This window comes from Sinocyclocheilus grahami, unplaced genomic scaffold, assembly GCF_001515645.1.
Source record: "Sinocyclocheilus grahami isolate Dianchi unplaced genomic scaffold, SAMN03320097.WGS_v1.1 scaffold1388.1, whole genome shotgun sequence".
In the NCBI taxonomy this organism is placed as follows: domain Eukaryota; kingdom Metazoa; phylum Chordata; class Actinopteri; order Cypriniformes; family Cyprinidae; genus Sinocyclocheilus; species Sinocyclocheilus grahami.
The window spans coordinates 153,221-166,298 of record NW_015506567.1 but is presented as its reverse complement, the minus strand read 5'-3'; the positions used below and the strand labels follow the sequence as shown (position 1 = coordinate 166,298).

Below are 13,078 nucleotides of genomic sequence, written 5' to 3'. Positions count from 1 at the left end.
CCGGTCACTCACTGTCAAGCAGTTCCAGACTGCTTGGGCTGATGACAGCTGCGTCCAACGTGATAACTCTTGGCCGGCTGTACATGAGACCCCTACAGTGGTGGCACAAGAACAAGGGGTTCTCCCCGAGGGGAAACCCGCTTCGCATGCTCAAGGTCACGCGGAGGTGCTTACGTGCCTTAGACATGTGGCGGAAACCTTGATTCTTGTCTCAGGGCCCGGTGCTGGGAGCTCCTTTTCGCCGCGTATGCTAGCGACGGATGCATCCCTCACCGGTGGAGGTGCGGTCATGAGTGGACCTGTTGCGACTCATATGATATCACACTGTCCCTCTCTGGTTCTCTCTGACTCATCCAGTTCCAGTGGGGCTGGATGCCATGGTACAGACGTGGCCGAGGCTTCGTCTGTACGCCTTTCCTCCGATTTTTCTGCTCCCGGGAGTTCTGGAGAGAGTGCGCCGGGACAGGGCCCGTCTGTTGTTAGTATCCCCGTTCCGGCCGGGCCGAGTTGGGTTTCAGGCCTGATTCCTCTCCTCGACTGCGCTCTATGGGAGATTCCCGTCAGGAGAGATCTCCTCTCACAGGCGGAGGGCACGCCCCCGCCAGGAGCTGTGGGTGTGGCCTCTGAGGAGGCACAACTCATAACTTCCGGTCTCTCAACCGAGGTTGTTGAGACCATCCTCCATCCAGAGCTCCCTCTATGAGGAAACTGTATTTCTGTGGAGACCGCCAGCCCGATCCAGCTAACTGCCCATTTGGTACAGTTCTGGAGTTCCTGCTGGCCTGTTTATCCGCCTGTTTTTTACTCCACCCTAGAGGGCTTCGTGGCGGCCATTGCCACCTACCACGCCCCTCTCGGTGGCCATTCAGTGGGAAGACACCGTCTTCTTACACATTTCCTCTGTGGTGCACTGAGGCCGAGGCCTCCGGCCAGAGAAGTGTAATGTTTTTATTATTTATTATTTATTAAAAAGGGGAATATTTATGACGAATTATAACTGGTTATGATTCATAATAAATATTTAGATTATATCTTCGAATTAACTGCAGCAGAATCAATATTACAATTATTTGATCTGTCCGTCCACCGAGCAGATAATATAATCATTCATCAATTCAAGGAATGTTTATTTTTCTGGCCACGCAACAATAAACTGTCCTTCTTTGTCAAGTGCTCGCATTAATTTAGCAAATGTAGGTGGGGGCTGGTTCGAATCTTCTTGACGGCGAAGAACCATCTGGCAATTTAAAACCCCTATACGAACGTAAAGTCTCTGACCAGAACTGTAATTTATATGCAAATGTCAAAAGGCTAAAAGGGGTCTCTTAAGCCATAAACAGTCCAACGCTAATGCATGATCCTATGCAGACGCTACAGAAGCTTAGGCTAAGTGGTGGATCAGGATGCTATTCCATAGCCTCGAGTCCTCTGATCTCCCCTCTCCTTTGGGGGTCAAGATTCACTCCTCCAGAAGTTGGCCTTCGGGATGGCGAGCCCCGCCTACTTTAGCCACTCCGGGCTCTTTTGTTCTCTCCCCCTAGCTGTGCAGTCTTCCACACTAGGCAGAGATTTGGAAGTCTGGCGACGTGGGCATTCTCGTTCCCCTAGCGTTCTCGACGCTGCTCGAGTTCCTGAAGAGGAACGTCTCAGGTTACGTATGTAACCTGATAACGAGGGAACGAGACGCTGCGTCTCGGTGCCATACTTCCGGCGTCCCTGCCGGCGCTTGCTTCATTCCTAGAAGCTGACGCTGGCTCCGCCGCACGTGCTTTTATAGCTTCCCGGTCATGAGGTCATCCGCCGTGACGTCCCACTCAGCTATTGGACTGATTTCACATGTGATTCAGAGAGTGGGTCACTGAAGGCATTCCCCTAGCGTTCTCGACGCAGCGTCTCATTCCCTCAAGGAACCAGGGTTACATATGTAACCTGAGACATTTTATTTGAGGTTTTGATGTCCTTAAGAATATATATTTGTTGTATAAGTACCAAAAACCATCTCAATATATTTTTACAGCTCCTTTCTCAGGAGTTCTGCTGAGAACATGTAGATTTTGGTCTGTCTAATTAATATTCATGAGCCTCTCTTCTGATTGGCCTGTTGTTTTCTGAGTGACACATGGCCAGGCCAACCACAGGTAACTAGGGTCAGCGACGTCACAGCACTAGCTGGAGGCAGCAAAACAAAGGGAAAACCGGAGACGGCCCTTTCAAACCAGCGCAGATTCGGCTGCATGAGCTTAAAATATAATCTTGTTGTGATGTTGGGTGCCAGAATCAACGCAGAGATTTGGAAGTCTGGCGACGTGGGCATTCTCGTTCCCCTAGCGTTCTCGACGCTGCTCGAGTTCCTGAAGAGGAACGTCTCAGGTTACGTATGTAACCTGATAACGAGGGAACGAGACGCTGCGTCTCGGTGCCATACTTCCGGCGTCCCTGCCGGCGCTTGCTTCATTCCTAGAAGCTGACGCTGGCTCCGCCGCACGTGCTTTTATAGCTTCCCGGTCATGAGGTCATCCGCCGTGACGTCCCACTCAGCTATTGGACTGATTTCACATGTGATTCAGAGAGTGGGTCACTGAAGGCATTCCCCTAGCGTTCTCGACGCAGCGTCTCATTCCCTCAAGGAACCAGGGTTACATATGTAACCTGAGACATTTTATTTGAGGTTTTGATGTCCTTAAGAATATATATTTGTTGTATAAGTACCAAAAACCATCTCAATATATTTTTTACAGCTCATCTCTCAGGAGCTCTGCTGAGAACAGGTCGATTTTGGCCTGTCTAATTGATATTCATGAGCCTCTCTTCTGATTGGCCTGTTGTTTTCTGAGTGACACATGGCCAGGCCAACCACAGGTAACTAAGGTTAGCAATGTCACAGCGCTAGCTGGAGGCAGCAAAACAAAGGGAAAACCGGAGACGGCCCTTTCAAACCAGCGCAGATTCGGCTGCATGAGCTTAAAATATAATCTTGTTGTGATGTTGGGTGCCAGAATCAACGTAATACAGCCTCAAATTAGAAATTTGATCACATATCTGCTACCACCGCCAGACAAAAAAAACGACGACAGCTGTGGTTAAATGCGATAAAACGATCAGACTGGTCAGAAACGATTGTCAAAAATGCTCACGTTTGCAGCGCACACTTCTTATCAGAAAAGGTTCAATAAAGTATTGTCTTTTGTTGTTATGGGCGCATCTACAGATTTCTTGCCATATGTCTATGTTTCTTGCATCTCACGACTATGTCGTGTATGAAATAATGTCTGTGGCATGTGTGTGAAACAAAAAACTGACGATTTATATATAATCATTTGTAATTGTATATACATTGTTGTAATTAATTGTGGCTGGAACAATAGTGTAGCTGTTAAAATAGTGTGTCACAACGGTTCGTGAAAAATAGCTAGATCTTTAAGCAGGCTGTGTGAATTTGACTGTGGACTGACTGTTTTGAAACTTATATGGTAGTTAAATAGCCCCTAGACCTCAGTAATCGTGAAAAAAGCCAGGAAATTTCAGTTTTGACAATATGGGACCTTTAAAACTAAATCCCGAATCTTCTTAGTCTAAGGCCAAGACAAGACAAGACAGAGTACAAATGCGGTCGAGACAAGACCAAGACCTTCAAAAAATGGTCTTAGGACTGGTCTCAAGACCAAGACAGCGTACTACAACACTAAACATAGATTTGGGACATAATTATTTGGGTTGGATTGTGTGCCAAAATGTTCTTGAGCTAGGCATTTTTTCTAAATAAAAATAAAAATTTTCTAGGCTCAAGTTTCACACAAAAAAAAAACGTATAATGATAAAAATATAGAGTTTAAAATGAAAACTAAGTCTGACAGCTAGAAACTAATGTGATGAGGTACACTTGTGTCCATTCTGCTAGAATACCTTTTTGAATTGACCATACATCCACTATGACCTTGGGATCAGTTGCTTAAAACATATTGCAAAAAGGTCCTTAGTTCTGCAGAAAATAAACATCTAGCATAATTTGCTGGAAGTTACCATTTGGTTTGATATTTTGTTTTGTATTGTAACTACATTTAGATATTGCACTTAGTGTACAACATGGAATCTCTTGTCAAGTTACATACCTTTGTGGATTATAGATTTGTAAATACATCACATAGTGTAATGTAGAAGGAAAAATAGAGACACTTTTAATGCGCCTTGTGTTTTTGAAGTCCCATTGCCATATTTTAATTTGACACGAATGTATTTCCCTGCTGGTACCACTGTGTCACTGTTCGTTAATACTCATGGTTTTCTCATTTAAGACTTGGAATACACTTTGCTATTTTCCATTGCAGAATTATTTAATTTATTTAGTTTTTAAACAACTGGAATTAATTTACATGTAAAAAAAGGCAGAATTAGTCACAGAACATTGCATAATTGTTGCAAGCTTTCTCTGCAAATGCTTCCAACGCTTCTCATAGATCTATAGTTGAGATAGTGCTACTCTAAATAAACTAACAATAACCTCATAGGCACACACACATATAGGAATTATCTATCATTAATTCATTACAATGATGGAAATGCATAATGGTTTAGATACAAAATATCTGTAACATGATAATAACTCTCTGTTCTCAAAAGCAGTAGTAGATACTATGCAATCCGTTTATTTCTGTTTAATTTAATAGTATGTGTTGGGAAATTTAGGCCATGCCTAGCCAAGCTGGCATTCATACTACAACGAACACGGTGTTCTCAGCTTCTGGGCCTTCAAAATCCATAGTTATAGACACTGTAGAATTATCACAGCATAATGGAGAGTAAAACAAAAGCCATTTCATGTTTTAATGGGTTTTTATTTTTCATTTAAAATGTGCTTTGATTCATAAACCATACAATGCATTTCAGATTTTTCAAAAAAAGAAATTTTGTGCATAAAAAGACAAAATCAAGCAAAATGTCACTTATGTGCACTGTGGAGTTATACGTTTCCCCTCCCATAAACAACATATATCATTACAAAGTGGCTAGTAATAGATGTTTCGTTCATCAGTAAACAGATCTCATTATCTAAAGTTGTCCACACTATGCCGGTCACAACATTCCAAGGTTACTGTTAGAATCAAACTTAGACATGATGTTGTACATGGCTTTTAGTGCTGTTCCTCTTTCTCACAGCATTACAATATTAGACTTATTCATATCTACACTTAAGCAGGCTCAAGTTAGTCTTGAAGTTAGTTGAATATACAACTGGGTCCTAAACTAATCTCTCAGTGTAAATTCCCTTTGAAGTTCTCTGCCATAAAGTTCAATTCATCATTAGCAGTCTGTCAAATTCTGTTACTGTTTGTGATGAAATACTTGTCAAAATCTATGCAGGGACAAACACATTCAAACAGTTTTTAAAAACTTCAAGGCCATCAAAGATAAGAACTGAAAAATAACAAGCTTCTCATGATTAGATAGGTAAGAAAATACATCACAATATTTCAAACAAAGAGTAGACATGAGGAATGAGTGTTAGAATGAAACAATATAATTAGTTATGAATATAAAGCCTTGTAACACAACAGGCCAAACACATTCATTTTATATTTCAACAGATAAAATAACATCACAGTTCAGAACATTGAATAATACACCAACACAAGAAAAATAGTTTTAAAGAAATTAGCATTTGAGTAAGATCACAAAAGTGTTTTAGAAAAAGAAAGGTGTCAGGTCTATTTACGATGCCTTTGCTTTTCTGTTTGGGCAAGTTTAAAAAAACTTTCTGTCAAGTTTATACTATTTAGTAATATTTAAATATTTTATTGCAATATCACAATGGAGATTTTTGACAAACTTACACTTAACCTACTAAATGGTCAACATGCTGTGACTTCAAATTTCCTTCCAGCTGAATATCGTTTCTGAATGCAATTTGTTGTGCATACATGTGGTGTACAATCTATATCAAATGTATATGGTGGATAAAATAACTGTTTACGTTAATATTGAGAATGTATGGTCTTTACAGTATCCTCTTTATAATTGTCACAGTTATGGCTAGTTCATGCAAAAAGTCCTTCATAAGTGTGGAAGTGGAAACCTGTGTATTGCTGCTCTTTGGCTGGTGATGTGACGTGAAGAGCTTCACGGCTGAGGTTTGTAGCAGTAAACACCGTACAGCTTCTGCTTTTTGTCGGGGAAGCCAACAAAGCGAACCGCAGCCTCTGTGGGACTGCAGTTCTTCCTAGGCCTGGAGATCGGATAACGAACGCTACCGTCAGCCAGCCAACCGGCATCACAGCGGTCGTATCCCTGCAGCTTCCAGGCAGCATATATATGGCCCACCTTTGCGATCTCAGCTCCATCTCTCTTACACGTGTTAACGGCCTCATCAAAGTTCAGCTTCTTGGGCTGGATCAGATAGTAAAAGCGTCCTGTGATGTAAAACAAAGAGTTTCATGGTTGTGGACACAGACACTACTAAACGATATGCTCCATTTTATACTAGAATTGAATTGATTAACTCACCTTTAAGGCTGGCTGTGAAGCAGAACACGTCATAACGGCTGTTGGACTTGTCCCGTCGGCCATAGTTTCTCAGTCCGGCTGAGGTCCTCATGCCTCCACAGGGCTCTCTGGGTTTGGTGATGGGGTACTTCACGGTTCCGTCATTGAGCCAGCCAGCATTGCACCAATCCATCCCATTTCTCCATTCCCCATAGAGCTGCTCGAAGGAGGCGACCACAGCGTCCTGCTCCAGACATGCGGTCTCAGCATCTTGGAAGTTGAGGTTGTACCGCCCCAGACGAGGGGAGTATGGGAAAACAACCCCTGTGAAAGAAAGTGAATCTTCCCCTAAGGAAAAGTTCAACTGAGTATAACATAAGGGCTGTTTTGATTAACATATTTTTTTCACCCCAATGAATGAATTAGAGCGATATCAGTGAAAGCCTTAGCTTTAGTTTTCTAAGAGCCTCCCTGCTTAGTTGAAAATATCTATGTGGTACAGCGTTAAAGAGAAAAAAAAATCAAAGAGAGAGAAAATTACTTGCAGGGCTTTGGCTTTTCAATCTTAGACTCCATTGTTCCAGAGTTAACAATGGCTAGTTGTGCCAGCCTGTTTCATTATGCTCATGCACCTCACTTTTCTGGGTAAAGATCCCATTTGTTTCTCTGGAGCCAAGTCTGCAATGGTGGTCATGGCCAAGAGCAAGAACTACAGGATATTAATGGAGAATGTGGCAAAAACAAGTGTTGAAAGAAGAGTACAAGAGTGTCTAATGTTGAAGACTATTTACTGAAATGAACAGCTCAAATATGACTTATAAAGAGAGGGTATAGAGAGTGAATGAAATATGTTTATACAGCAATGGCAATGTGTTGCAGTGCATATATGCCACTACAGAGACGTATGGAAAATCTCTACTGTTTTATCTCCATTTGGCTGTTTATTATGTTTAATTTTCATTAGTAAGTGTCTTTGGAGGAGATGAGCCTGCTAAATGAATAAATATAAATGTTACAGGTGAAATGATAACTTGTATATCATGAAATAATAAAGTTACCTTGCAATTCAAGGTCCACTTCAACAATCTTGTCATTCATGCCGTTGATGATCTCACAGATGTATGTGCCATAGTCGTTAAGCTCTAAGTCTGTAATAACCAAGGTAGCATCATTGTCATCCACCTCCAACAGGTAAACGCGGTTCTGGAAATTTCCATAGGTCTTCTTGTGGGGCCCCATGGAGATGAGCACATTGGTTTCTGAAGAGTCATCCTCAAGTTTGGCCCACTTGATTCTGTTTCCGAACAAACTGGACTGACCTTCCAGTCTGCAGGGCAGAGTGATATTGTCACCTCTGTTGGCGTAGACCTTGGTTCTTGATCCACTATCTGAAATAAAACAAAAGGAAAAGCCTTAGTTCACAGAAGGTGTACTGTATTTATTTTATTTTAGATTTACAAGGACAGGATACAAGACTTTAGAATTTAGTTTTTTTTAAATTATTATTATTACTTGACTTGACTTGACTTGACTCAAGATGTAATTACACTGAGTTATATTAAACTAATTTCCTACCATTTGGTTTGTCTCTCATTTTCCCGATGGTTTGAAATGTCTACAAATACATTTTGCCAAATTATTCAAATCATTCAAAATTATTTTCTGTTTTGGAAAAGAATACTGTTGTACAGCAAGAACACAATAAATTGATCAAAGATGACAGTAAAGAAATCTATAATGTTACAAAATATTTCTATTTCAAATAAATGCTGTTCTTTTGAACCTTCAATTAATCAAAACTGTATCATGGTTTCCACAAAATTATTAAGCAGCACAACTGATTTCAACTGTGATAGTAATACGAAATGTTTCTTGAGCACCAAATCAGTATATAACAGTGGTTTTTGAAGGCTCGTGAGACACTGAAGACTGGAGTAATAGCTGCTGAAAATTAAGCTTTGCCATCCCATGAATAAATTAAATTTTAAATATATTTAAAATAGACAACATATTTTAAACCGCAATAATAGTCAAGAGGCATTTATTTGTCATTTGCACAGTTAGACTGGGGAACTGGACATGGAAATGCTTGTGACGAGGCTCAGAATTACAGTAATTATAACAGCCATATACCATATACAATTAGGCACGGACAGGTGGAGGGCATTGGCATATCAAAGTGGCATGTGCTATTTTGTAGGCAAGACAATACATAAGTATAATAGAAATAAGTGGCAGTAAACAAATACATGAGAGTCCGTAAGAGTACTGAGATAATAATTACGAAGGCAGCAGTAACAAATACATTAACACAGTACAACAAATACAAGAAAAAAAAATTCACAGACGTCACAGTGTCAATTGTTAAAAGTGGCAGTTATTACGTGTCAGAAGTTGCAGAGTTGGATGAAGGACAACTGGCTGTTAAGAAGTCTGATGGCTTGAAAATAAAAGCTCAGTGTTGGGAAGGTTACTTTGGAAATAATAGGTTACAGATTACAAGTTACCAGTAGCGTGACTTTGCTTTGAAAATTGGTGGGGACACCGCGCAACTCTTTAGCTAGTTTTTTTTATTTAATAACCTAATTTACTTGGGGACTGGGTTTAGAGTTGAACAAACTTAATTTTTGCTTTTCAAAAATACATCGATGTACCAGGGGCGGCGCCAGAGAATTTTGAACGCAGGTGCTGAGGGGGTGCTAGATCATTGACAGAGGGAGCTGGACAATTCAGGGCTCCAGACTCATTCTTTCCACTGGTCGCTCTTTTGCCATTAACTTTCTCAGTTGGCTGCACGAGCACATGTTTTTTTTTTTTTTTTTGCACTACAACATGCTGTTAATCAATGCATGCTGATTAACTTTTATCATAGTTTATAGTTATATGGAAACGAAAGTAGTTAACATTCAACCCATTCTTTTTCATCAGTAGTAGGCCTATTATTTGTGATTTGAATTTTGTGAACAGGAGTTCCTCTTTTGCCATGTTATAAGCCGGGCTTCGGATGCTTTCACTTTCGATTTCACGATCTTGTCAGGTTTTACAATAAAATATAATTGTCTGTTTTGCTTACATACACCTTTCACGTTTTAAGACAAAAAAAAAAAGATGGATTCCTTATTTTTAATTAAAATGCACAACAACACTAAAACAGTATTCAATGACAAACTAGCTTACAAAACGTTATTAACAAAAACGAATAAGATGAGGCATGGCATAGGCCGACATGCTGTATTGGGCTATATAATGACTAATAAATTACAGAACCTTTAGAAAACACTGAGGAATTCCGCCACTGAATAAAAAAAAGAAAAGGTAATTGCAACTTTTTATCTCACAATTCTGACTTTTTTTCACAGAATTGTGAGATATAAACTCGATATAATATAGATATAGATATAGATATAAATTCTGATTGTTTTTTCGCAATTGCGAGTTTATATCTCGCAATTCTAACTTTTTTTCTCGCAATTCTGACTTTTTTTTCTCAGTGAGTTAAAGTCCAATTTTGAGGGGGGGGACTGATATGTTCTCAGAATTGCTAAAAGTTTATATCTAGCAGTTCTGACTTTACTTCTCAGAATTGCGACTTTATGTCTCGCAATTGCGACTTTATATCTCTCAATTATGACTTTTTAACTCGAAATTTAACTCGAAAAAACCTTCTCTGGTTTAAGAAGCAGTCTTTTACTTTACTTAAGTGTGAAAACCATCAATATTCGTGTTATTTTTGCTGAGCGCACCTTCTGCAATTAATAGTAAACATAACCAAAACAGGTTATTATAACTTTTATATGAATAATAAAATAAATATAAGGAAAACTCACCCACATGATTTTGCAATATTCTTTAATTTTGTAGTCCGTATAAAAGGTGCATTTCTATTAAAGGTACGTCCATGTGGAGATGGCGAGTCAGCGTAGGCATTCGGCAACTTCATCTTTGCACCCGACACTCACTCAGAAAGCACTAGTTTATTAATAAATAATTAAAATCTCTTCTTTTCCCCCGACACATTCATAATCACTTTGCCGGTGCTTTGAGGCAATTGCTTTATGCGCGAGCTTGAGCGTGGAATTAGGAATGAGAATGTGACGTAACGCCGCGTTGAGTTCTGGGAAACTGCTTTGTTTATCCGCCATACTTGCAGGATAGCGCTGCCTTTCCGCTATTGAGTTTAGGGCAGTATTTGATTGTTTGTCGTGATTGTGAAAAATGTCACCGGTGTATGTCATTCATACTGCATCGATAATTGCAATAGTAACTCAGATCATCGTTCTGAGAGAAAAATGGACAATGCTATATGTTTTTTCGCCTTTTCTATGTGTAAAAACACCAAGGAAAGGAGGTTGCGGAGAAGACGGCGAATAGTAAATCTGTTAATGTCACTGATTAAACCCACTGACTCTCACTAAATAAAAGAATCACATTGATGTGTGTTTTTGAAAGTTTTGATTTGGTTGGTTTAATAGTTAACATTACCTTCTTTGCGAGACTTTCCCCAAGCTCCTAGGGATTTGATTTTGCTTGTCATTTGTTGAAATAAATATAAAAAGTACAGTGAGTTCGTGACTGTTCGCTGAATGTGACCCACAATCTGTGATTCTCCTCTGTGGCCATGGAAAAATGAATATTTATAATGACAACAATTATACTGTCATTTCAAAGTTTCCAACAAAGAAATGGATCGACTTCGGTCAGCTTGTTGAACACACAATTTTATTTGGACAGTGTACCATATGATGGCTGAAGCAGCAGCGAGCATCCAGCGGGCGACACTGTTTTCACGCTAATCGGGTAAACACTGTAAACCAAATTCTACAAAACCTAAGAGAGAAATGCAGTGCATACCATGCAGTGCGATAAAATAGCTTCTCTTCCCTGCAAACGATACAATGAAGAATGAATGGTTGTTTAACTTAAAGACAAAAACAAAGCAAAAGAGAAGCATTTATCCTTATAGAGAATGAGAAGTAACCATGGGAACGGATAGCGTATCCTTCTAATATGGCCTTCCCGAAATGCAATGCGGAATGAAAAGATTGTGACGCAACTCCTCATTCTCTATAGGCTCTAGCCGTACGTCTGCCTATAGCCTATATTGAAGTATGGTTAATATATTATTATATTAATCAATTTAATATAACGTGCGACTAGTTGACTAGAAAAATCTTTAGTAGAGGGCAGGCCTATGCTTCGCACAAGGAAGCTCTCCATTTTTTTAATAAAATGCTATATAGCCTAATGACATTACGAAAAGTGCGACAGCTGCAAATCACGTCGTTATTGCACTGCACGAGTTATGCATGTGTAAGGAGACAAATGTTTTTTTTTTTTTTTATCACCCTAATTAGATTATGAAGAATGATTTGTTGATCTTGTTTTCCCTTTAATACATAGCCTACCTTCCGCAATATTTTATAATTACTTTCAAAAAGTGGTAGGGACAATATCGACCCTGGCAAAAAGTGGTGGGGGCATGTCCCACCCACAAATTACGCCTATGCAAGTTACCCTACTTAAAATGTAATAAGTAGTGTAACTTTTCAATTACTTTATTAAAGTAATGTAACTGAGTACATTTGATTACTTTTCTAAATTTCTAATGTTTTCAACTGTTAATCATTTTCAAACATAAACCAGGCAGGGTTAACCTTACAGTAGTACTCAGTCAACACTGATTCCTGTCAGACTTTCAAAATACTTCATCACTTGAATTAAGATTATAATATTTTAATTTTAAAAGGAGACATTGGATGCAAAATTAACTTTTACATGGTTTGCATAAATGTATTTTAGCAGTGTGTGGACACAACCACCCTATAAAATTAATTATTTGTTAGATACAATTGTAACGAATCATCCACTGAAGGCGAGCATAGTGAAGAACCCAAGTGCAGTTTATTTACAGACAAAGACTGGACTTGACGAGGCATGAACAGACTTGATGAGGTATAACAGACTAGACCCACCAACAGCGGGTTACAACATCAATACACGACGAGAGACAATGGCAACATGATGGCTACTTATAGCAAACAAGAGGGTCACATGACAAGAACAAACCAAGACACGTGACTAGGACAACCAATCAGAACATGACACATACACAAGGCAGAGATACATGAGGGCAAGGGAAGCATGACACTAACAAGGTGAAACAATTACAAAATAAAAGACATGAAAACATGAACATGAAACACAACCCAAAACACCACATTACATTTCCCCCCCTCTAAGGGCGGCTCCAGATGCCCAAACAAAACCCAAAAAGTCCAGGAGGGTGGTGGAGTGGAGGCGGAACTGGGGGAGGGATGGAGGGCCAGGCCCGTGAAGAGGAACAGGCAGAGCGGGGAGCCATGGCGGAGCAGGCAGAATGGGCAGCCATGGCGGAGCAGGCAGAGCGGGCAGCCATGGCGGAGCAGGCGAAACTGGAACACAGAACATAGAGAGGTTAACAACAGCCTCTACGGCCGCAACAGACCAGACTGAGAGTTCATGGATGGCCTCCTTGGCCGTGACAGGACAGACAGCGAGTTCAAGAGCGGCCTCCTTGGCCGTGGCAGGACAGACAGTGAGTTTGTGAACGGCCTCCTTGGCC

At 40.1% G+C, this 13,078-nt stretch overlaps 1 protein-coding gene across 4 annotated transcripts in view; it reads right to left on the bottom strand.

The window, feature by feature from the left end:
• Positions 1-1,311: 1,311 nt before the first annotated feature.
• LOC107569858 (hyaluronan and proteoglycan link protein 1-like) overlaps positions 1,312-13,078 on the bottom strand; it is a 22,734-nt gene continuing 10,967 nt past the window's right edge. For 2 of the 4 annotated variants that reach the window (XM_016256018.1, XM_016256017.1), the window contains exons 2-4: positions 7,536-7,865; positions 6,499-6,825; positions 4,822-6,404 (exon numbers count right to left, since the gene is read on the bottom strand). In XM_016256018.1, the coding sequence (XP_016111504.1) occupies positions 6,115-6,404; positions 6,499-6,825; positions 7,536-7,865 (947 nt within the window). In that variant the 3' untranslated portion in view covers positions 4,822-6,114. Of the gene's footprint in view, positions 1,323-4,821; positions 6,405-6,498; positions 6,826-7,535; positions 7,866-13,078 lie in introns of those variants that run through there. The other 2 variants (XR_001606956.1, XM_016256019.1) reach the window with 2 other exon arrangements.